At 41.6% G+C, this 26640-nt stretch overlaps 1 protein-coding gene across 1 annotated transcript in view; it reads left to right on the forward strand.

The window, feature by feature from the left end:
- LOC132377974 (unconventional myosin-Id-like) overlaps positions 1-26640 on the forward strand; it is a 107563-nt gene that overhangs the window by 60378 nt on the left and 20545 nt on the right. The window contains exons 17-21 of the mRNA XM_059944570.1: positions 1294-1517; positions 2763-2907; positions 3636-3740; positions 7149-7262; positions 10400-10542. Coding sequence (XP_059800553.1) covers positions 1294-1517; positions 2763-2907; positions 3636-3740; positions 7149-7262; positions 10400-10542 — 731 coding nt within the window. The remainder of the gene's footprint in view (positions 1-1293; positions 1518-2762; positions 2908-3635; positions 3741-7148; positions 7263-10399; positions 10543-26640) is intronic.

Below are 26640 nucleotides of genomic sequence, written 5' to 3' on the forward strand. Positions count from 1 at the left end.
CCGTGATAAAGTAGTGGTATAAAGGTGCAGACCTGCAAAGGAAAAATAGGCCACAGCAACTGAACAGGAACAGAAGGAGACAGCTCTGTTGCTTTAATAAATGGAAGCTGCAGCTGCTCACAGCAATCTACTAATTTCTAATTAATTATTCATAGAAAAATTCTTATCAAGTAACTGAAGCTGCATCATGAATTCCACAGAGAATTCAGAGGCCAGTCTTAGCAGTGAGCAATTCCTTTCCCCAGATTTGTAAGGGTGCCTTCCGCTCAATATTTTCTTATGTGAATATCTATTTGCTCCAGCTGAATCTCCTGTGCAATTTGTTTCTATCAAACCAACTACATTAAAATTACTCAGTTAAAATAATTGGGTTACGTCCACAATAAAAACACAAGCGCTAATCAGAAGTGCCTCTTATAGTAGCGAGGGAAATCACTTGGGAGTTTACACATGGAGGTGTGAGGTAGATCTTGATTTTGTGCCGGAGTGTGAAGTTGATGTTAGGGATTTATCCGCCTGTATTATGGCTGTCCCAAATTATATTTCCTTTGTGTTTAATGTGTAAATCTCCCTTTACAGTTTACCAGAAAACATTCATCGAGCAGTTGCAAGAAGGATTGAATATCGGCTAAAATAAAGGTTCTATTGAAACAATCTCAAGGGTGGTGTAATGTGAATCAGTTGCATTGTAGAGTACTGATTACACTGTTCGACCAGCATGTTCCAGGACTAATATAATATCAGGCTATGTGTCGACTGAAGTCCTGTTTGCAGTGCCAAAACCAAGGCCACCTAGTATTGTCTACCTGCAACCTCATCAGTAGTACCGTTACACATTGTATTTGCATCTTCTTCCTTTCCCCACTAGTTGGAAGAAATATTGCTGGCTGCTGAATGAATCCCCCATGGAATTCATTCCAGGCTTCTGCTACTTGATTAAGAACTTCACTATGAATTATAGATGAAAAATTGATAAATTACCATAAACATCTGCGTACAGTTTGTGAAACAACATAGCAGGTTGATGCTCTGTGGAATGAGCAGTCGTGCTCTGATAATTACTGATGCAGTGTTAATGCTGGGGATTCATGCTGATTGAATCAGAGAATCACTGTACACAAAGGGGAGACAGTGGAAAGTTGCATTCCATTGATCAGTTTTGGATTGGAACCCTGACCCCCTCAGAGGACAGGCCAATATCTGCTCAGTTCTTCAATGAGATTTGATTTAGTAATAATGTACAAGGAAATGCTAAGAATTGTCACCATCTGCTTTATCAATTTACATTGGCAGATTTGGAGAGGGACCCTTGCTAGGAAACGTTGCCGAGGCATGAAAGCTGTCTACAAAATCATGAGTCATTACAAGACGTACAAAGTTAAGGCCTATCTCTTGGAGGTAATAACACGCTTCCAGAATGTAAGGAGCATGAATGACTATGGAAAAAGTGTGATCTGGCCAAGGCCTCCAACAGTCTTAATCAAATTTGAGGAGAACATGAAGCACCTTTTCAGAAGGTAAAAAATATTTTTGTAAAGATTTTTGTTAAGTATTCTGTGCAATAACGGATTCAGAGCAAAAATGATCTTTACTTCCTCTTGATCACTACCAAAGCAGGGACAGTGCAGGTTAGATACAACAGAAAACCCCCATTACCTGGTTTCAGGTTCTAATCATGACACATGTAGGATGTGTTAGAAACAGTGTAACACTCCCACTAGGTTCTCTTGTTAAGAATTCTGACATCATTTGAAACACAAAATTCTCTTTACATGCAGTGCAAAAGTCTTAGGCACATATACATAGCCAGGGTGCCTAAGACTTTGCACAGTACTGCAGTGATTTTATTTATTGCATTGTACTGCTGCTGCAAAAAGAAACAAAATTCCATGACATAAGTGAGTGATGATAAACCTGATTCTGATATGGGTCTCTATTGTGGACTGAGAGTGAGAAAGGGGCAGGGAAAGGGGAGAGAGTAGGAAGCACCATAGAGACATTCTGTAATGATCAATAAACCAAATGTTTAGAATCAAGCGTCTTACGGCTGGGTATGTCTGCACCGTGCCAACCTTGTCCCTGGCTCTCCTTCCCTGCAACCTGTACCACACCCCTCCACCATGATTTACAAACTCGCTTTCCACTTCATGTTGACAAGTGCAGGACTATCCAAAAGTATTAGGCACCCTAACTATATAAATTTGCCTAAGGCATTTGCGCAGTGCTGTATCCTGAACCTGTACTCACTGTGGAGGTACATGAAGGGTTAAATACAGATCAACTTTTAAACACTGACTATCTGTAATATCTACTGTATAACTTGCCATTATATTACAAAAACATTCACTTCATATAGTATAAATATAAAGCATTTGAGACTGTAATGAGCTAATTGGTGAGAAGGAGTCAAATATTGATGTCACTTTCTCTCAAATTGTAATGTTTCTGAGTGTTTTTTACAACAATGAAGTCCTTTGGGTCAGAAAGCCCTTCCACTGGTGTCCATCAAAGCAGCTTTCTTAGTTTTCTAGGTAGAAAATAATTATCTTCAGCTGTGTTATTAGGGACTCGAAAAAGATGAACTTCCTGATGACATCTTATCCCTTCCTCTGCAAAAGTTACAGTAAAAAACAGAAGGAATGTAGAATGTAATCAAGATTCTTATCCTTCACTTTCCTGGCCCTTGAAATCCTGATAAAATCAGGGTTTTCTATTGCTGACTACAACTGTATCACCGGCTGAAACAGGTGGTTTCTTTGCAGGTGGAGAGCACGGCAGATTGTCAAGAACATCGCACCTTCTGACATGCCACAGATCAAGGTAAAAATTGCAGCAATGGATGCTTTGCTGGGACGGAGGAAAGAGTGGGGTTTGCAGAGAGCGTGGGAACAGGATTACCTCTCATCTGTAAGTAATCTTTCACCTTAATGCCCTCTCAACTACGTGGCTACTCTTCCTTCAACACATTGAACTAATCCTTTGTAATCATCTCAGTCATTCACAAGGGCACCGATGAAGCAAACCCAAAGAAAGTCAAAGTTAAAAAGAGAATTTGGCAAATACAGACACATTTGGCATAATGCTCCAAGTGGAAAAGAAATCTCTCTCTCTCTCTCTCTCCCCTTCCCTCCCTCACACACACACACACACACACACATCCTTGTATTATATACCTTAATAAACTTTTTCATCATTCTGATTCAAAAATCACTTCTTTGTCAGATTATTATTATGTAAAGACTTGAGGATTTACATAGTGCATATATTATCCATTTAAGAGTAGGATGGTAAACATCATGTTTGATGTTAAGGCTTTCAAGCAAAAGGGGTAAATGATATTGAATTACAAGATGTAAGGGAGTGCTGCCAAAGGCTTGTTGAGGCTGAATGGGCCTCTGATGTTCTCAAACTGCCAAGAATCCTTTCTGATAGAAAGCCACAATGACATTGCCTGGGGGCAAGGGGAAGAACCTTATTGATTACAAATCTATTCCTCCTGCGAACACTGCCTCTTCTGTTTGACAGAACACAGATGGAGCATCAAGTGAAGCTGACCTAAACAGTTATCCAACACAATATATCCTTGCCACGTTCTTCGAGGACTCAATCTGACATTGTAAACTCTGTTCTTTTAGGACAGGGATAACCCAGAGATGAAGTCTCAGTATGTCACTTCCAGGAATGGGCTAAAATGTAAGGAAAAATTCAACAGCGTACTGTTCTCTGCACATGTCCGAAAGGTAAGGAGAAAGAAGATAGGTGATCATCTAAAACCTCATTATCTCTGTTGATGTTCGTACAATGTTCATTCAGAATCCCCATCACCTACTATTTTATTTCATTGAGTAATTGTTAGAATTAATGCCCCGATTAAAAAGCCAAGGTAGTAAAGTCATCATTTAATTGAACGACACTCCACCACTCCTGGAAAGAGAAATCCTTTCCCATGAAAATTGAATTGTGTTTAACATATATCCATTTCCCTTTTAAAGTTTATTTTTGAATCTGGTTCCTCCACAATTTCAGGTTGCATATTCCAGATCACAGTAGCTTGTTTATACGCGAAATAGTCCTCATTCTCTCTTCGCTGGTTCTCTTGCTATGTTAACCATGAATTAGATCTCTATTGATTCCACTCTTGGCTTATAGTTATATAATTTAGTCTTCACCACCACCATCATCATCAGTAGTGATAGTTTTTTCAAAGGACAAATTATGTTATGACTGAGCATGGAGTAAAGACGTTATAACAGAGAACAAGAAAGTTTAAATAAATGGGTCTGGGAAGTAGGAACTGATGTTCTTGGACTTCAGTCATTTAGAATTTGTTTTAAAGACCTAAAGGAGGGAGAAAGGTGTAACTTGTAGGTAACGCAAAAGTAGGTTGAAAGGCAACTTGTCGAGTGGATATTTGGACTCTGTGAAAGGATGCATATTGAGTGGGTGGCCAAAGAGCTGGCAAACAGTGGTTCATGTGGGAAAGTGTGAGGATGTGCACTTCAGAAGGAGAAATCAAATGCAGACAATTATCTGAACGGACGGTAAGTGGAAATTACTGAAGTGCAGAGGTAGCTGTGTTCTTGTGCATGAATCACAAAATGTTAGCAGGCAGTTGCAGCATATAATTAGGAAGGCAAATGAAAAATTGGTCTTTTTTGTATGAGGGTTGGAGTTTAGAAATAGAAAAGGATTGTTACAGTTATCCAGTGTGTTAGTGAGGTCATACCTGGAACCTTCTGCAAAGTTTTGGTCCCCTTATTTAAGATGCAATATAATGGTGTTGGAAGCTGTCCACTAGAGGTTCATCCTATCATAAGCAGCTAAAGAAGTTTCAATCTGCATTCTTTGGATTTTAGCAGAATAAGAAATGATCTCATTGAGACATGGAAGAAAATCAAGGGCATGACGAGTAGACATTGAGACAATGGGACACTAATGGGACAGCCTTGAACAAGGGGAAATAGTTACAAGATAAGGCATAATAATTTAAACTTGATGTCTGTTGTGATTTTTTTCTCATAGAATGTGGTAAATCTCTGGAATTCTCTACCCTGGAGGTCTGTGATGATCCATCAGCAATGCTATCTTAAGGGCAAATAGATAATATTTTGAAATACTCAGACATATGTGGAAATAGCAGAGAATAGAGGTTGAGGACTGGGTCAGACCAGCCATATCATATTGAATGGCGGGGAAGGCTTGACAGACCTACTCTAGCTCCCATTGCCTTGCATTCTATGCCTACCTTTTGTTCCAGATCTTGATCCATTCAACATTCAGAAAAATACATTTTGATCTCACAAATTGAAGCTTTACTGACCTTGCTGTGAAGGGCTCAAATGCAGTTCTATGATAAAATAACTGATCAAGAGATTTAAGAATAGGTTAATACAAAGAATAAAACAATGGATAATTATCACACTTGTACTATAAAATAACCAAATGAATTGAAGTATAAAATTAATCCACAACTGAATTATTTTTTACAACTATTAAAGAAAATTGTACAATATTCAGAATTAGAAATTAGAATTGGATTTATTACTTAAATTATGTTGAAATGTGTTATTTTGCAATAGCAGTACAGTGTAAAGACATGAAATTACTCTATTATAAAGGTAAATGAAGCCGGCTGGTGGTGTAGTGGCCTCAGTGCCGGACTTCGGAGCGAAGGCTCCTGAGTTCGAATCCAGCTGGCTCCAAGAACCTGGGGAGGGATGGGCTCTGCCAGGTTTCAGATGCCCAAGACTCACCACATGATGAGCAACCACCAAAAAAGATTGGTGCAAAAAGCTTGTCATGACGGCACCCTGATGACTCCACCAAGAGTTAAGGGCGCATGCGTGCACACACACACAAAGGTAAATACATAGTGCAGAAATTAAAGAATAATGAGGTAGTGTTCATGGGTTCATGGACCATTTTTAAATCTAATGGCAGAGGGAAATAAGCTATTTCTGAATTGTTAAGGGAGGGTCTTCAGTCTCCCGAACCTTTCCCCCTGATTGTTAGTGCGGGTCCTGGATGGTGATGAATGCCACCTTCTTGAAGCAGCATCTCTTGAGGCTGTCCTCGCTGGTGGGAAAGCCGGCTGAGTCTACAACTCTCTGCCCCCTCCATACCAGGCTGTGATGCAGCCAGATGTAACGTTAAGTTAGTGACTGCTCCTTTCAGAAAAATAGAATAATTATAATGGACCGGGGAGTTGTTATGTGTATGAATACAGCTATATTGTCATGTAGAATTGGATATTAACATGTAGTTGTATTTGAATGTTAGACTTGTGAATGAATGAACATAAAAATGTATATCTGCATGCATGTATGTGACTATTTGAGTGTGAACATACAGTATACGTTTCACCAAGTATTCAGTTTATTTTTGATTGGTTGTTTATTGTAACCTTCGCTGGTAGTTAAACCAGACAAAGTTGAAAGTTCAAACTAGATTTATTAGCAAAGTTCAATTTCATTCCATGGTTGCTGTTTCCAATGGTACTGTGGTGAACTACATATACCTGTCTGGACATGCCCCCCCCCCCCCCCGCTGACTGCTCCTGTGGCTCCTCCCACGGACCCCAGTATAAAGGCGATTGGGGCCTGAACCTTGCCCTCAGTCTCCAGGATGTAGCATGGTGGTCAACTGCTGCTTGTTCTTTCATCAGAACAGAAGATATCAAGCCCAGCCTGGTTGACAAATGGAGTTTTTTTGTCCTTTAAAGGACATTTTTCTCACAAACACTTCTTGTGCAACTACATGGCTGGTTAAGGGCAATAATTGAGAAATGTTTATAATCTGACCATCTAAATATAATTCCTTTTGGGCTGGCATATCTCTGAAAAGTATTCTGGGCTCTATCTCCTCTATGACCTAAGCAGATAACAATCTGTGTATAGGGCTCAATGAGATTTGAACTGTGACAATAAATAGACACTCAGGAATAAGGAATTGAACAAATTCTACTGAATAGTCCAATGTTAATTTGAAAGCTTTCATTAAATGAAATGAGTATGTGTGTGAGTGTGAGGGCGTGTGAGTGTATGTGTGTGCTTTTATATCTGTTCACGTTCTTTGCATAACTGCATACTTTGGTTTGGAATGTTTATTGATTCCTCAGCAAATGTAATTATTTCTTCTGTGTTGATAAGGTAAATAGGTTCAACAAATGTGAAGACCGAGCTATTCTCATTACTGACTTGCACCTGTACAAACTAGAGCCAGCCAAACGCTACAAAAATATGAAAGTGCTGCCGCTTAATCAAGTGAGTATCCAGCTGGGTATCATCCCCTTTTATCTCAATAATATACTTGATTCATAAAACAAATATACATACCATTCAGTCTTCCTTTCCTTGTATTGGTGTTGGATTATTATTGTCACATGTACTGAGACTTCTTGGAAAGGTTGTCTTGCATACTGTTGATACAGATCAAGTCACTACACTACATATTGAAGTAAAACAAGGTAAAGCACTAACAATGCAGAATATTTTAACAGCTACAGAGAAGGCACAGTGCAGGTAAACAATAAAGTGCGAGATCATAATGAAGCAGGTATCTTTAAAAAATTTATTCATTTACAGGATATGTGTGTTGCCAGCTAAGCCAATATTTATTGCCCATCCCTAGTTGCCTTTGAGAAGGTGGTGATGAGCTGTCTTCTTGAACCGCCGCAGTCCCTGAGGTGTGGGTACACCCACAATGCTCTTAGGGAAGGAATTCCATGATTTTGACCCAGTGACAATGAAGGAACAGCAATGTTTCCAAGTCAGGATGGTGAGTGACTTGCAGGGGGATTTCAAAGGGTTGGTGTTCCCAGGTATCTGCTGTTCTCATCCTTCTACATGTTAGTGGTCGTGGGTCTGGAAGGTGCTGCCTTAAGAACTTAGAGTAAGTGTGCTGTTGCAGTGCATCTTGTAGATAGTACACACTGCTGCAATTGTTCATTGATGATGGAGGGATTGGATGCTTGTGGAAGGGGTACCAATCAAGTGGACTGCCTTGTACTGGTTGGTGTCAAGCTTCCTGAGTGTTGATGGAGCTGCACTCATCCAGGCGAGTGGCGAGTATTCCATTACACTCCTGACCTGAGCCTTGTAGATGGTGGATGGGCTTTGGGGAGTCATGAGGTGAGTTACACACTGCAGGATTCCTAACCTTTGACCTGCTTTGGTATCATGGTGTTTATATGGCTAGACCAGTTCAGTTTCCTGTCAATGGTAGCCCCCAGAATGTTGATAGTAGGAAATTCAGTGTTGGTGATGCCACTGTATGTCAAGGGATGATGGTAGAGTCTCTCTTGTTGGAGATTGACATTGCCTAGCAATTGTGTGGCTCGAATGTTACTTACTCCCTGTCAGCTCAAGCTTGGATATCGTCCAGGTCCTGCTGCATTTGGGTATGAACTGTTTCTCTGTCTGAGGAGTTATAAATGGTGCTGTGCAGTCATCTGTGAACATCCCAACTTCTGATCTTATGATAGAAGGAAGGTCATTGCTGAAGCAACTGAATGTGGTTGGTCATAGGACACTTCCCTGAAGAACGCCTGCAGTGATGTCCTGAGGACGAAGTGATTGACCTCCAACCATCACAACCATCTTCCTTTGTGTCAGGTATGATTCCAACCATACCTGGAGATAGTAGGGTCAAGTGCCCAATTAGTGTGCCATCAAACCAAACCATATTCTTCCAATGCAGCTGGCATTGTCCCTTAAATTGAACAGATCTCATCCTTGATAATTGCCTTTTATAGATGGAATCTCACATTAGGAATCCTTTCAAAGAGAGTAAATGACTGAAGCTGACAATCCTTGTAACTATATTTTAGATGTATTTGTATCTTCCCTTTAGGCCTGATCCTGAAAGGTTAGAGGTAGTGTTTTAAAGCCATGAGGTTGTCTAAGCCCTGCCTGATGTGATTTCTAGATAATCCGTAAATTGACAAACAAATAAGGTGCTACCAAAAAACAGATTTAAGTCCAGTGTGAGTTTTAAATTCGAATACAAAGAACTCCAAGCTTTCTCTCAGCTGAAAGTGTTTTTGTCTTTGAATCAGAAAACTGTGTTTATATTCTCTTCTGCACCCTTGTATAATTTGTGAGCGGTGGCTCCAGTGTAGCACCAAGAAAGTGCAGAGTTGTCACCTTTTGGGGTAGATATTAACATAAAATCCAGTATTCTCTCTTAGACGGATATACAAGGTGCCATGGTGGTGTTATCCAAGAAAAGATTTTTTCCTCTATTAACCTAAATAAAATATAGATTATCTGATTATTCTCACTTGAGTGCTTGTAGCAGGACGTTGCGTATTAATTGGCTGCAGTATCATATTACTACATTATCACAGCGACTCACTTCAAAAGAAATTAATTAGCTGATTTTCACTCTGGAATGTCCTGGGATCATGAGAAGTGCCATTTTAATGGAATTTTCCTCATTTACCCAAATAAGGGAACTATGTGAAGTCTAACCTAAGATTCTTAAAGGAGCCAATGCTGCATTCAAGTTGCAAACCTTCATGGCTTACAGTCATCATAGTGCAGGGTTTTGATTCAAGAGAAATCAAAATTATAGACACCCCTGTATTATAAAACCAAGTAAATTTCAAAAAGTACTTCTTTGGGTGTAATGACTATTACACCATGAGAAATGCTGCAAAAACACAAGTTACTTCTATAAAATAACAAAGACATTCTGATTGAGTAAATCATGACATCTTGTGAGGATCTCAGAACAAGGGCGCATATAAAACTTGGAACTAGGCCAATCTGGAGTGCAACCCAGAGGCACTTGTGGAAACTAAGCATAACAGAAATCAAGAGTCAGCTTGTGGATTCTGGGCACTTAGATCTATCAAAGTTTTTTTGTTACTTAAGGACAACAAACTAAATGAAACAAAACTGCATGAAAGCAGTTGATGGATGAGTCGAGCATGATCCGAATGAGGCAGGGAACAGAGTTGATGGGCTGAATGGTGTACAGATGTGTATTTCTAGTTGAAATTTCTGTATGGTTTTCAGATTCGGAACAATAGAACACGCTATTGACTGATACACCAGCAGATGATTTAAAAGAATGTCAGTGGCAAGTTTTTTACTCAGAGAGTGGTGAGTGCGTGGAATGGGCTGCCGCCAACGGTGGTGGAGGCGGATATGATAGGGTCTCTTAACAGACTTTTAGATAGGTACATGGAGCTTAGAAAACTAGAAGGCTATAGGTAAGTCGAGTAATTTCTAAGGTAGGGACATGTTCAGCACAACTTTGTGAGCTGAAGGACCTGTAACTGTGCTGTAGGTTTTCTATGTTTCTATGAAATGCTTTTACTTTTGACAACGTTGTCACTGAAGACATACGCTGCACAATCTAAATGAAGCTCTTGCACCTCCATTTGATCTTTTAGGTTACTGGACTCAGTGTCACTGATGGCAAGGATCAATTGATCATCTTCCACACAAAGACAAATGACGACCTGGTTGTTTGCCTACAGGGGGAGTTGAATAAGATTGGAGAAGTTGTTGGGGTCCTGGCAAATCACTTTAACAAGTAAGTGATACATTGTGATGGAAATATAAACAGGTATGCCGTTATGCGGCTGTTGGCTGACCATGAAAGTACAGGCCTGTAATGTGCAGATATTGCATGTGTCCAGGAACAGGTTAATATCAAGGTCACATGTCTTAAAATTTATAGTTTTGTGGCAACAATTTGTTGTTTTTCAGAGCACTAATTCTTCTGGATCATGGCTGAGATTTGATTATCTTGTTGCATGAGTTCGGTGTCAGGATTTTAACCATCTTTCATTTCCTAGCAGTTGGCCATTAGACGTGAAAAAAAGAGTGATATTTCTGTAGTGTAAAAGCTATTTGGAGGTCAGTGTTAATTGGCATTAAATATAGAACACAGAACATAGAATGGTACAACAGCGTACAGGCCTTTTGCACTTGTGCCAACATTGTAATCTGCTCTGACATCAATCTTACCCTTCCCTCCTACAAAGCCCTCCATTTTTCTTTCTTCCATTCATGTTCCTAAGAGTGTCTTAAATATAGAACATAGAAAATTAATTTGACAAAATCAGTGAACACTAAAATATCTTCTAGTAAATGCAATGGCCACAGTTAGTACAGCAAACAATCATCCTCAGGTTTGCCAGTTTGTAAACTGGGCTTGGCTCGAAGCTGCTGATATAAGGATAGTAGCGTTGTGTGAGGCTGCAGTCATTTTGGAAGAGCTGGTGATGGTGATTGGGTTTCTGCAATAGTGGTGACTTGAGATGGTTTAAGACAGTACTGGGTAGGATAGTGTGGCAGGATATGAGTACCAGAAGATATGAATGTACATCTTTACCAAGATATGAGTGGTTTAAAACATAGAACATAATCTCTTAAATGTTCCTAATATACCTGTCTCTACTACCACCCTGGCACTGATTTCCACAAACCCACAACTCCCTGTGCAAAGTACTTACTTCTGATGTCCCCACTATACTTTCCTCCAATCACCTTAAAATTATGCCACCATATATTAGCCATTTTGTTGTGTGAAAATGTCTCTTACTGTTTATGTCCCTTATCATCTTATACAACTATATCAAGGCACCTCTCATCCTTCTTCCCTCTAAAGCAGGGGTTCCCAACTGAGGGCCCACAGACCCCTTGCTTAATGGGGTATTGGTCCATGCTTAAAAAAGGTTGTGAGCCCCTGCTGTAAAGAGAAAAGCCCCAGTTCACTCAACCTATCCTCGTAAGACATGCTTTCACATCCAGGCAGCAGATTGGTAAATCTTACCTGCATCCTCTTTAAAACTTCCATATGCTTCCTATAATGAACACAATATACCAAGTGTTTTATAATGCTGCAATATTACCTCGCAGCTTCTGAATTCAATCCCTTGACTAATGAAGACCATACTTTTCTCAACCACTCCATCAAGTTGGGTGGCAATTTTGAGGAATCTAAAGATGTAGATCCCAAGGTACCTGTTCCTCCTCTCTGCTAAGAATCCTGCCATTAACTTTGTACTCTACCTTCAAATTCAACCTTCCAAAGTGAATCACTTCACACTTTTCCACATTGAACCCCACCTGCCACTTCTCAGCCCAGCTCTGCATCCTGTCAATATCCTGTTGTAACAATGGCAACATTCCACACTATCCACAACAACATCAACCGTTATGTCACCTGCAAAATTACCGACCCACCCTTCCACTTTATCATCCAAATTATTTATAAAAGTCACAAAGAGCAGGGGTCCCAGAGCAGATCCCTAGAACACCACTAGTCACAGACATCCGGATGGAATACACTCTATCTACTGCTGTCCTCTGGCATCTGTGGACCAGCTAATTCTGAATGCACACTGTCAAATTTCCCTGGATCCTATGCCTTCTGACTTTCTGTATGAGGTTACACATCCACCATTCTACCTTCATCAATTTGTTTTGTTACATCTTCACAAAGGAGTGAAATGGAAGAACCAGGGGATTGGAGACCCCTGCGAAGAGGGGAGAACAAAAAAGTGATGCAGCCCTGCAAATTTTAACAAAGCTTTCAATATAATTCAGCAGCTTTAAAAATGTTTCTGTAAAGAAGGCTGCCAGCAATTTGGATGGAGATTTCACTTGTGTAAAGAATGTTCCACGTCAACAGACTCAACAATAAGTAATACACAATAGACAATAGGTGCAGCAGTAGGCCATTCGGCCCTTCAAGCCAGCACCGCCATTCAATGTGATCATGGCTGATCATCCACAATCAGTACCCCATTCCTGCCTTCTCCCCATATCCCTCGACTCCGCTATCTTTAAGAGCTCTATCTAACTCTTTCTTGAAAGCATCCAGAGAATTGGCCTCCACTGCCTTCTGAGGCAGAGCATTCCAAAGATCCACAACTCTCTGGGTGAAAAAGTTTTTCCTCAACTCCATTCTAAATGGCCTACCCCTTATTCTTAAACTGTGGTCTCTGGTTCTGGACTTCCCCAACATCGGGAACATGTTTCCTGCTTCTAGTGTGTCCAATCCCTTAATAATCTTATATGTTTCAATTTTAATAAAGTAAAATTAAAAGATAAATGCTGTAGATAATATGTTGCTTCTCTATGCCTGGGCTGGAAGAGAACAATATTAAGGACTATGCTGATGGGATGATCTGCATCTATCCCAGGTCTGATTTCTAATGGGACAAGCTAGAGCAAAACTTGTGTGGAATTCATGCAGCAGCTGATCTGAAGCTCTTTATTTCTAGCACCAGATGCAGACTGCAGAGAGAATGTTCTGTTCCCTGTTACTGACAACTTTTAAAAGGACAAAATTAGCTTTCACTAACACCCTGTTGACACCAATTACTTGATGTGTGGCTGCTTTATCTGCTTGGGAGGTTCCTATAATAAGATGACAGTTGCCTGCTATTTGTTCTAATCTCACAAACAAAGCCTGGAAGTAGGTTTAATGACTGACTGAACAAAGTCATCAGGAACACAACACTCTTTAAAGTACATCATCTCTGTCTCCATGGTAAAAGCTGGGGCACTTGTCTAGTGTTTTCACACTACATTAATGTTCTATTTGTCGGGATGGGGGTAGGTGAAGAAATTAGCTCCTTAAGCTTTTATTTCCAATCATTTTTCTTTACTGTCTAATGAGAATCCATATCCTTGTGAAATACCTCTTGCTTTTGTGGCGTGGTGTTGACCACAGCTGACCCTGGTTGGTTCGGATTGGCAACAACATCTCCACAACCACCTCAGCACAGCTGCACTGCAAGTCTGTGTGCTTAGCCCCCTGTTCTACTCGCTTCACACCGATGGCTGTGAGGCTAAGTACAGCCCTAATGCCTGCCCTGAAGAAGTTTAAGACTTCTCTTCGGGAATTCAGTGAGACCTTCTCTCACTGCTGTGATCTCTGCTGCCCACCAGCTCTTCGACCAGGTCCTCACCCAGACTCATTACCCTACCACATGGCTTCCAGCTCCGTTTTCAGGCCTCACTGAGGATCCCAGGTACCTGTGTTTGATTGACTGCTTCTTCAGCCACTTCACCTTCCAGTTTCTACATGCCACAGGTCTGTACCTCATTCTCCTCTGTCTACCATGGACCCCTCCAACATTTCATTCTCTGTTGGATCAGCACCTTCATGCACAAGTTCTTCACCTTCCTCATGTCCATAAAGGATTGGAAGATCGCCTGTCATCTCCAATTCCAGTTCCGTCCCTGGATGCCTTCAAATCACAAATATTCCAGCCTCCAGCTCCAGCTCCAACCTAGACTTCGGCCACCTCCACTGTCCACATACCTCGACTCTTTTCTACCCCCTTTGGTCCAGGCCCTTTCTACCTACATCTGCAACACTCTGCATCTCCTCAGTAACCCGGGCCCTGACAGCCTCATTTCCACCATGGATGTCCTGTCCCTATACAGTTCTATCCCTCATTGAGAAGGCTGTAAAGCTCTCTGTTTCTTTCTGGACAAAAGACCCAGCCAGTTCCCCTCCATCACCAACCTCCTCCATCTGGCAGAACCATCAACAATTTCTCCTTCGGCTCCTCCCTCTTTCTCCAAACTCAAGGGGTATCCATGGACACCTGCATGGGTGCCAGCTACTGTATGCCAACCTTTTCATTGGCCATGTGGAATAGTACACATTCCAAATATTCCATAGTAATGCTGCCCAACTCTTCCTGCCCTATATTGACAAATGTGTTGCTGCTGCTTCATGTACCCATGAGATATTTGCTTCATGCTTGACAATTTAATCAATTTTGCCTCCAACTTCCATCCTGCCCTTAAATTCAGTTGGTCAATTTCTGACTCCTCTCTCCCCTTTCTTGATCTCTTTGACTTCACCTCTAGAGACAAGCTGTCTACCAATATCTTCAATAACCCTCTGATTCCCACAGCTATCTTGACTATACCTCTTTCCAACCTGTCTCTTGTAAAAAGCCAACTCCCTTTTCTCAATCCCTTCGTCTCCTCCACATCTGTTCCCTGGATGAGGATTTCCTTTCCTGGACATTGGAGATGTCCTCCTTCTTCAAAGAATGGGGTTTCCCTTCTTCCACAATTGATGCCTCCCTCATCCATATCTCCTCCATTTCCCAGAAGTACACACTCACCCCATCTTCCCACTGCCATACAGGGATAGAGTTCCTCTTGTCCTCACCTACCGCCCCATGAGCCTCTGCATCCAGCGCATCATTCTCTGCAACCTCCACTATCTTCAACGGTATTCCACCATCCCACATACCGTTACATCTCCCCCCACTCTCCGCTTTCTGCAGGGACCATTCACTCCATGATTCTCTTGTCCTTCTGTCCCTTCCCACTACTGGCACATATTCCTGCAAGGGACAGAAATGCTGTACCTGTCCATTCAACCCTTCCCACACTTCCATTCAGGATCACAAACAGTCCTTCCACGTGAGACAACACTTCACCTGGGAATCTGTTGAGGTCATTTATTGCATCTGGTGCTTCCAATGAGGCCTCCTCTACATTGGTGTGACCCAACGTAAACTGGGAGATCTCTTTGTCAAGTGCCTCGGCTCCATCCGCAAAATGCAGAATCTCCCAGTGGCCAACCATTTTAATTCCTATAGATGCCCAGAGGAGAGTGTCCTGCATCACAGTCTGGTAGGAAAACAACAGCAGAAGTGGTGGGTACAGCCCAGTCCATCAGAGGAAAGGCCCTACCCTCATCGAGCACGTCTAAAAGAATGCTGGCATCAGAAAACAGCTTCCATCATCAAGGGATCCTACCATACAGACCATGCTCTCTTTTCACTGCTGCCATCAAGAAAGAGGCACCGGGGACTTAGGTCACTGACTCAGGTCCAGAAACAATTATTACCCTTCAACCATCAGGCTCCTGAACCAGCATGGACAACTTCATTCATCTCAACCCTGAGCTGGTTCTGTGGCCATCTTCATGGACCCTACAGCTCATGTTCACAGAATTATTTATTACTATTATTATTAATATTGAATTTGCACAGTTTTTCTTCTTCTGCACATTGGTTGTTTGTCAGTCTTTGTGTGTAATTTGTCATTGATTCTATTGCATTTCTGTGTTCTACTGTGAACGTTTTCAAGAAAATCACTCTTGGTGTAGTATATGGTGACATATACGTACTTTGATAATACATTTACTTTGAACTTTGATTATACATTGACAACTCCCCTGCAAAGATCCAATTACCTAACCAACTGGGCCAGCCCTTATTCAACTGGCAGCAGTCCCATCTCTGGATCAAAAGGTTATGGGTGCAATTCTCATTCCAGTAAGCTGAGAATACAGATAAGCAGATATAGGTATAAAAGGAAAAAAAAAAACAGGAAATTCCTGTCAGTGCACTGACCAATATTTATTCTTTATCCATCAGAGTTATAAAGAGAATCAGGACATCTGACTCACCGAGTCTATGCTAACCATTATCTGCCATTTACATTAGTTCTTCATTAATCTAGTTTTTTTTCTAGTTAATGTAGAAAACTGAAATGCCTTAGGAAAGTATATTAAAACTGCATATTAAAACTACAATAAAAATCTGCCATCAGGATATGACAGTACTTAAAATTATTGTGTGTCTGACCTCAACCTATATTTTTTCAGATTAACCTCCCACATGACTTGCAGATCAATAGTTAAATCAGGTGGAAGATAAAATTGTTTAGGCAGTACTTTAACAGCTCAATAAAGCCTTGCTGAAGGCTGGCATAAGCAGATGTACTCAGATGGTGATGTCAGTCTGCTTGTCTCCTCAGGCAAGATATCTCTAATTATTGGAAATCATCTTACTTCTCCAGAGATGCAAGTGGTCATTACGTTTCCAGCAGTTTCTATTTGATGTACCCTTGATTTTGAGGGAGCTCCTTCAGTTATTCACTCACTGTGGCAGAGTGAGCTACAAACTCTGAGGATATTATGAGTTGTTAACTGTGGTTAATCCCGATACAAGGAGGTTTTCTCGTCTCCAATCACTCTGCCCGAGCTTCCGTTCCATCGCTCACTTGATGCTATACTATCATGGTTTCAGAAGAAGGGCTTCCTAACAATTACAAAACTGTTCCGTTAATTTATTTGGTTTTATTCAACGTGAATTCACTAATGCTGCTGTGCACACTGGTTAATGTGGGAGTCCTCCTGTTTCTTTCAACTACGGACAGGAATGCCTATTACATTGATCGCATTCCACTCAATGATATCCAGGAGATCAATCTCCATTTCTTAGAGTGTTGGTAACCTCTTTTCTTCATTCCCGTTCACTCTTTGTAAAACTTATGTAAGTCCAATAATGATGGTGATGTCCTAAGGAACATAAGGACATAAGAAATAGGAGCCTGAGTAGGCCATCCAGCCCATCGGGCCTGCCCCGCCATTCAATAAGATCATGCTTGATCTGGCCATGCCTTTTCCCCATAACCCTTAATTCCCCTACTGTGCAAAAGAGAGTCAAAATATTAGAGACAAGAGAGAAGAAGAATTTAGTACTGTTCATCAGTGTCTGTGTCAGACATGTTTGTTAATTTTAAACAATAATCTAAAATGTTGCCTTGAATTCAAAGTTCAGTTGCCTTCCTTGAGTCTTACCCATTTAACAGCCATGGGTTTGTGTTTGTGTCTTGGTTAGGGACATTGAAATAGTCTAATCATTGTCCTTGAGTAATCCCATTTTTGAACAGCCAGAGGATATGCGGTGTAAATAGTTTTTCACTCTCAGAATCAAACTCTGACAAGTGACAGATGGCTTGCTTTGAGGTCTAATTCTATTCTTCCCCCCTCCCTCCCCTATAGCTCTGGGAATAAAGGACATGACCAGCACCATCTGTTAGAGACAGCTGTCAGCACGCGTCTGGCTGGCTTCTTAGAGGCCATGGGAGGGATATGAGAGTGCCTGCCACCTGCTGGCAGTATTGTGGCACAGGGCAGCCCATGCACCACAGCATATTGAATGGGGACCAACTTCACACAGATCGTTGGGGGTTGAAGCTGTGAGCAGAGGTGAGAAGGGCAGGCAGTTGAATAATCTTTACAACAAGAGGCAACAAAGTGGCAGATGGAATACAGTGTAGGGAAGTGTATGGTCATGCACTTTGGTAGAAGGAATAAAGGCTTAGGCACTTTTCTGAATGGAGTGAATTCAAAAATAAGAGGTGCAAAGGGTCTGGGAAGTCCGAGAGCAGGGTTCACTAAAGGTTAACTTGCAGATTTAGTTGGTAGTAAGGAAGGCAAATGCCAAGTTAGCATTAATTTCCAGAGGACTAGAATAGAAAAGCAAAGATGTGGTGCTGAAGCTTTATAAAGCATTGGTCAGACTGCATTTGGAGTATTGGGAATAGTTTTGGGTCTATATCTAAGAAAGGATGTGCTGGCATAGGAGAGGGCCTGAGGAAATTAATAAGATCTTGGGAACGAAAGTGTTAACGTATGAGGCGTTTGAGGCTCTGGACCTGTACTCACTGGTGTTAGAAAGTATGAGAGGGGGATCTCACTGAAAGCCTAGACAGAGTGAGTTCCTTAAGGTTGATATAGTTAGGAGTAGCAGTAGGGATAAGCTCCTATTAAATTCTCCCAAGGGCATGTATTTCAAGCAGCCTCTAACAACCAAGTCTAGCTCCTGGTCTTCACATGTGGCTTTCTTCTAAGCCTGGCAGAGCCATTACTACTGACAGGTAAAGGGGTCAGAAGCAGGTTACTGGTGCCTTAAGGTCACTCTCTTCGGGCAGTTGGGGCTCGTCAGCTGTGGTTTGCAGCTCATCGAGCAGAAGGAGAACTCAGATCTCAGACCTCTGCTGCCTTGGGTCTACACCCTGGGGGAGGCTTCAGGTAGTAAACCCCGAGGAAAAATCCGGAGATGGGTTCCCTATGTTAGTGATGGTGCTGATGCCAAACGGTATCGGTCTCTGCCATTCCTTTAGATTTATCAGCTGCACAGAGAGGGGGTCCTGATGTGTGGGCAACAGCTTGCTCACCATATCGTACTGCGCTGGCTTGCGTTTCACAAAAAAAGCTGGGATGCAACATCTGTGGTTGACCCCAAACAATGGAGGGCTTCAAGATGGCGTGAACACGGAGAGGACATTTCCTATAGTGGTGGGGGAGGCTTGGACTGCCTCAGGATACAAGGACAGAGATGAAGAGGAATTCCCTTAGCCAAGGGGTGGTGAATCTCTGCAATTCATTGCCACAGTCAACTCTGGAGACCAAATCAATGAGTACATTGAAAGTGAAGTTTGATAGGTTCTTGATTAGTAGGGGAATTAAAGGTTATGGGGAGAAGGCAGGAGAATGAGAGAGAAAATAAATAAGCCCTATTGAATTATGGAGCAGGTTCGATGGGCTAAATGGCCTAATTCTGCTCCTATGTCTTATCATCTTATGGTCTAATGACCAAGCAGTTAAGTGACAACAAGCATGAGATCACTATTGGCTAACGTGGGTTGTCAGGCAAATGTGTTTTCCGTGAAAACCCAATTTCAGAAACTCAGAACAGAAGTACGTGCTTGAAAAGTAGCCTATGCTGAACATGGTTAATCTCAGTCAGTCTGCTGGCTTTGGGTGCTCACACTTCCCTCAGTGGACTGATTTTTAATTGATAGATTGTGTGGGTTTGTAAAGTGGGGGTGGTGGATATGATGAAACATCAAGTCACCAGAAAGGCAGCGGAAATCCGACATTTGCAAGTCAGTACAAGCTTTAATATGCCACTGGGCCAGATGGGACAACATGAAGATAGGCCCTTAGGTTTCCTGTGCTTTGCACACCCTGCTAATGAAAGCCAAGAGAGACTGTAGTGCCTTCTGAGAAGGCTCAGGAGCTGTCAGAGAATCAAGGAAGAGTGCATCCTTACATTACTTTCCTGAATGGCTTTATCAAGGCCATTCATGGAAAGACTTATCCTGTAACTTTAATATAGACTATAGAACAGTACAGCATAGTATGGACCCTTCAGCCATGCTGTTGTGTCGATCTTTTAACCTACTCATCAGTCAATTTAACATTTCCCTCCTGTGTGGGCCATAACTCTCCAGTGTTCTTCCATCCACATGCCTATCTAAGAGCCTCTTAAACATCTCTAATGTATCAGCCTTTACCACCGTTCAAAGTACTTACCACTCTGAGTAAAATGCCTACCTCTGGTATCTCTGTGAACTTTCCTCCACTCATCTTAAGCCGATTTCCTCCGGTGTTAATCATCGTCATCTGGGGAAAAAGACACTGGCTGTCCGCTCTGCCTATGCCACTTACAATCTTATACAGTTTTATCAAGTTGCTTCTCATTCTCCTTCACTCCAAAGAGAAAAAATCCAAACTTGCTCAACCTTTCCTCCTAAGGCATGCTCTCTAATCAGGCAGCATTCTGGAAAAGGTTCACATTTGGTTTGTAAACCTTGGGATCCACGAGGGATCTGCAGCTTGGAAAAGTGAACTATATCTTGATGCCAGCTCTGCTGTTCCTACTGGATTTAATAAGTCATGATGAGTTTGGAAAGCTAAGTACAGAAATATTCTCATTAGCTACTCTAGGTGAAGGGGCACAGATCTCCACAGATAATTAAGCGGTCCACTCCCAAACGCGGCAATGCCAAGTCACTATCCTGGCCTGGGCTGATAGGAGACAAGTAATATTTGCACCACACAGGTTCCAGATAATGAAGAAATCCACCAGTGAAAATTCACCCATCATCCCCTGACATTCAATGGCACTGCCATCACAGAACCTACCATTATCAATATTACCATTGACCAGAAACTGAACCAGGGACACCACATACACTATGTAAGATGGAAGGTCAAAGGCTAGTTATCCTGTGGCAAGTAACTCAATAAATTATAACTCTCAAAGTTATGATGCCTGTCCAGCATCTACAAGGCTCAAGTGTGATGGAATACTCTCCGCCTGCCTGTATGAGTGCAGTTTCACCAACGCTCAAAAGCTCAACATCACAAAAGACGTAGCAGACCACTTGAAAGGTGTTGATAGGTCATCCACAACCACTCACTCACTAACTCCAGCACTGACACACTGTAGTGGCCGATTCTTGCAGTGCTCCTACAGGGCACAACAACTTACAAAGACTCCTTGGATAGCACCTTCAAATCCCATTTCTTCTACCAGCTGGACAAGGACAGCAAAGGCATTGGAACGCTATAATCTGTAGGATGCTCTCCAAGCCGCCCACCCTCCTGATTTGGAAATATATTGCTGTTCCTTCACTGATACTGGTTCAAAATCCTAGAGCTGTCTTAATCTGCTGCAGAACTGGGGGCAGACCACACCTTGTGTTCTGCAGCAGACCAAGAGGGGAGTTCACTGTCACCTTCTCAAGGGAGTTCAGTACTGGCTGAGCTCGCATAATCCTCGTCCCTTAAATGAATATATGTAAAACAGAAGCTGCAGGTGGACGTGAGGGAAAACCTTTTCCTGCAGGTTGGTGTAATCTGGCACTCAAATCCCATAAAGTAGTGGAAGCAGAGCGAACAATTTCAAAAGGGCACTGTTCAGACACATAGGGGAAAATAATGTGCGTATTTCTGATTGAGGTGTTGCAGAATGGAGCTGGCTGGCTAGATTGCTCCTTTTGTAAAGTAATGACTCAATAATACGAATATGACTAAAGTAAAGGAGACGGAACGTTGGAATTTCGGGCTCTAGCTGATCCCCTCAGGATACGTGCAAGGTCCTACTGACAGCACACAGCCTACTCTGTGGCAAACCAGCCTTACCTGGGACTTCTGCACCTACAGTTAGGCTTAACAGCAGCTACTTGGAGACAAAGGACATTCATTTAATAATGTACTGTCCTAGCCCCCACTGCCAACTCTTCCTCATTTGCGATGCCTTTGACCCTGGGTGAAAACTCTGCTCTCTAAAAAAGTGTGAATATCAGAGCTGAAGTGAGGATTCCTTGAGTATTACGAAGGTGTACCACAGAGAGAGGGACCTCATGAGGTCTTATTTTCATTAAGCTGAAACATCTCCTGCTAGAGAAATAATGACAGGAACTAAATCTGTGGAAATAATGATGCTTTTATTAAGTTATAATAATGATGCATTAAGGTTTTGCTTTCAGCTGAATTTAACTTAATCTGAATAAGCAGCAATAGAGAGAGAGCAGAAGAGACTCACCAGGATGTTGCCTGGAATGGACAGCTGTACATAGTTATCAGGAGAGAATGGATAGGTGGAGTTTATTCTCACTGGAACATGGGAGGCTGAGGGAGTGACCTTACAGATGTTTACAAACTCATGAGGGCACAGATGGGATAAATAGTTGGATCTTTTTACCAAGTGCAGGGGAGTCCAGAATGAGCCAGTACAGGTTTAAGGTGAGAGGAATGACATTTATAGATTTGAGGGGTAAGGTTTTCAAGAAATTAGCTGCTGGAGAATGCAGATAGTTCTTTTTACATTTAAAATTATTTGGACAGATACTGAATAGGAAAAGGCTATTGGGATATAAGGCAAATGTTGGTAAATGGGATTAGGGTACATAGGTATCATGATCAGCATTGATAAGGTGGTCAAAGGTTTCCATTTCTGTACTGTACACTCTGTGGCCACTTTATTAGCTACCTCCTCTACTTAGTAAAGTGGCCACAGAGGTGCATATCACTGTTGTAACATGTGGTTATTTGAGTTACTGTCACTTGACAGGGCATTCAGTTATCGACAATCTCTTGTTAATAAGCTACTTTTGCCCACAGAACTGCTGCTCAATTTATGTTTTTATTTTTCACACCATTCTCTGTAAACTCTAGAGATTGTTGAGTGTGAAACTTCTAGGAGATCAGACGTTTCTGAGAGACTCATAAAATCCTGTCTGGCATCAACAACCATTCCACAGCCAAAGACACTTAGATCACATTTTTACTCCATTCTGATGTTTGGTCTGAACAACAACTGAACCTCTTGACCAGGTCTGCATGCTTTTATGCATTGAGTTGCTGCCACATGATTGGTGGATTAGATATTTTGCTTTATCGAGCTGTGTCAAGGTGTACGTAATAAACTGGCCACTGACTGTATGTTTCTCCAATTCTATGAGTGTGAGGTGACATACTCACCAGGTTGATCAAAGTCCCTATTTCTCCAACTTACTTAGCTCCTGCAGGTGTTCACCTTGAGATTCCAGGAGGGCCACCTACAGTTTATGATGGCATTCTGTGTTCTTATCCTTTGTGAGGAGCACGGACTCCACACACCCCAGTAATCTTCTCACACTTTAGAACAAACTTTTTAGAATGCGCATCGCTCAATACTTGAGCATTAACAGCTCTCCAAAAGCAGTGGTTTAAAAATTTTGCACCTGCTGAGGAATAGGAGACTCAGAGTACAAATGTGAATATGCAGTTTATAAACAGGATTAGAGCACTCAGTCTCTAGAACTACTCCATCATTCCTCAAGGTCATGCTGAAATATTTGTAACCAGGGAAGAATAGGAAACAATGTCTCCCAAGTCCCTTTACAGCATCCTGCTTTACATCCAGAGTCCTTTCAGTTTTTGTCCTCCCAATTCAGAAACCACTGTATTGAATACTTGCAATATTTCATTAAATGCAGACTTTCAATTGAATTTATCTACTGTTATCAGGCTACAAAGAGTATGTTTCTGTTGTAGCATGGTTAAAAGGCCCAAGACATGGCACACACTTGATATTTTCAATAGAATACTGAGTGCTCCACTTGTACAGACAAGGACAAAAGAATCCCAGGAGTCATCAGGAATATTTTAACTTTTAAGGAGGCTATGAGAAAATCTTTGAATCATCTGTCCACATGGTAGTCTCTTCCCATGACAACGCTCTTACAATTGTTTAGCACCATTGAATGTATACTCAGTGACCACTCTATTAGATACAGGAGTGGAATCCAGCGAGACCTTCTGTTGCTATAGCCCATGTTCAAGGTTTGATATGTTGTCTCTTATTAACAAGGTATTTTGTCCACAGAACTGTCATTCACTGGATTTTTTTTATTTTTCACACCTTTCTCTGTAAAGTCTAGAGCAGGGAATCCCAACCTTTTTTATGCCATGGATCCATTCCATTAAGCAAGGGGAATATGAACCTCAGTTTGGGAATCACTGCTCTAGAGATCGTTATGCATGAAAATCCCAGGAGATAGGCAGTTTCTGAGATACTTAAACCTCCCATCTTGCATCAAAAATTATGCCACAGTAAAAGTCACTTACATCACATTTCTTCCCCATTCTGATGATTGCTCAATCATGGATGATAGCCTCCTTAGCATCAAAGAGGCAATAGCCCAAGAAAGTAGCATCCATCATCAAGGACCCCCATCGCGCAGAACATGCCCTCTTCTCATTACTATCATCGAGGAGGAAGTACAGGAGCCTGAAGGCACACAGCCAGCATCATAGGAGGAGCTTCTTCCCCACTGCCATCAGATTTCTGAATGGACAATGAACCCATAGTAATTTATAGTTTTTATTTTGTATTATAATGTACTGTTGCCAAGAAACAACATATTTTGCAACTTATGCCAGTGATATTAAACCTGATTCTGATTCTGGTCTGAACAACTGAACCTCTTGACCATATCTGCATGCTTTTATACATTGACTTGCTGCAACATGATTGCCTGAGTAGATATTTGCATTAACAGGCAGGTGTACAGGTATACCTAATAAAGTGGCCACTGAATGTAATAAACCCAAGCAAGTTCCTCTAAGCAGCAACATAATAGTAAAATAGATAATTAGTATATTTGTAGCATTGGCTGAGGAATACATTTTGACTGAGATGCTGTTGGATTTTAAGGCAACATGAGTGAATCTGCAGGTGCTGGAGATAAATAAAAACACAAAATGCTGGCAGAACTCAGCAGGCTAGGCAGCATCTATGAGAGGAGGTAGTGACGATGTTTCGGGCTGAAACCCTTCATCAGGAGGGTTGGATTTTGTTCTTTTTTTATAAAGTATGTGGAACATGAAATAAAAACATAAATTATGACGCTCTAGATCAGACAGTACTTGAGCGGGGAAAATAGTGCAGAATCCTTCATCAAAGCTTGCAAATCTGACATGGCGCATGTGGCCTTGCCTTAACAGCTACCCAAAAAGACTCAACTTCCAACAGTGGAGAACCTCCTCAGAACTGTATCAGACTGGAATCCACATCCAAATTATTTTGAGAGTAGAACGTAAATCCAGGACATTTTATCCTGGAGTACTGTCCCCTTTATCATGATTCATATTTCACACCAGTTTCCAACGCACAGGTGACCTATGATTACATCATGATTGCTGAGACCCTAAGCAGACAGTTGGAAAGTTGATGACAGCCTCTCAACCTGTCTGTGCTTGTTTATCATGCCTTTGTTCAGTAATAAAAACACCTGAAGTGAAATCACATCTCTATCAGAAGGCAGGGGGTATGACAGATGAAGACTTTTGGGGAAATGATGTGCTCACGGTGATTTATACTCAAAGCAGAATGCGGTGCTTTAAGGGGCAGAACATTGTCGTCAGAATGCTGGTATGCTGCTGACTGGTCGTAATTGCACCTGAAGCTGACAGGTATTTCAGATAAATGAAATTTCACGTTTCTCCAGCTGCAGGCAACATTGAAAGCTGAATGAGATAATTTAGCCCATCATATTGTTATGGGTGAGAGAACCAAAATCACTCACTAACCCACCATCAGTTTCAGTCCCAACATTCTGGACATTGAATTTAACCTGCCACCCCCTTAGACTAGTGAATATGGTACTTTAGAAGATGTTAATTAGCCTGCTCTCAAGTAACACACACAAAATGCTGGAGGAACTCAGCAGGCCAGGCAGTATCTATGGAAAAGACTAAACAGTCGACAACACACACAAAATGCTGGTGGAACGTAGCAGGCCAGGCAGCATCTATAGGAAGAAGCACAGTCGACATTTCGGGCCGAGGCCCTTCATCATGACTAGAAAAAAAAGATGAGACAGAGTAAGAAGGTGGGGGGCAGGGAGGAAGAAATGCAAACCACATTCATCCTATAAAAAACTCTGGGATCTTTAACATTTCACTCAAATCCTCATTGCTCTTCCAAACACCAGTGAGCACTGTAATGTGTTAGCCTTCAAATTGAGGGTTTTAATTTCTAATTATTCTCTGAACTGCCTCTATACATTAATATCCTTCCTTAAATAATCAGACCAATAATGTAGATGGGCTTCTGACGTGTTCTCTCCAGTCCCCAATCTAACTAAAGCCTAAAATGTCCACTATTATATTCAACTCTGCTAGCAATAGAAAATTTATTGGATTTCCAAATTAGTTACAGTATCTGCATACTAGCCTTTTGAGAACTATGTAATTGGATAACTAAGCAATATCCAGCATTGTTGCTTTGCTTGCCATCCATCATCAGAACCAAGTGAGCAGGACTGTGAATAAAAACACTAGGCATAAAAGCTCTCAAGGCTAGCTAATGTTTGTTTCACTTGCTCTTCATGGTCCTACGGGTTCAGATGTAACTTGTCAGTCCATCCAGGTACAAGTCAAGTGTATGAGATGGCATTCTAGACAAGCCTAAATGTAAGAGTCCCCACTCATTCTTGCTTTAATAATCAGAACTAACAGGACAAAGAATCATCTCTAAAATAAGAGAGGATAGTTTTTCCTTAGAACTGTGGTGGA

This window comes from Hypanus sabinus, chromosome 1 (assembly GCF_030144855.1).
Source record: "Hypanus sabinus isolate sHypSab1 chromosome 1, sHypSab1.hap1, whole genome shotgun sequence".
NCBI classification, from domain to species: domain Eukaryota; kingdom Metazoa; phylum Chordata; class Chondrichthyes; order Myliobatiformes; family Dasyatidae; genus Hypanus; species Hypanus sabinus.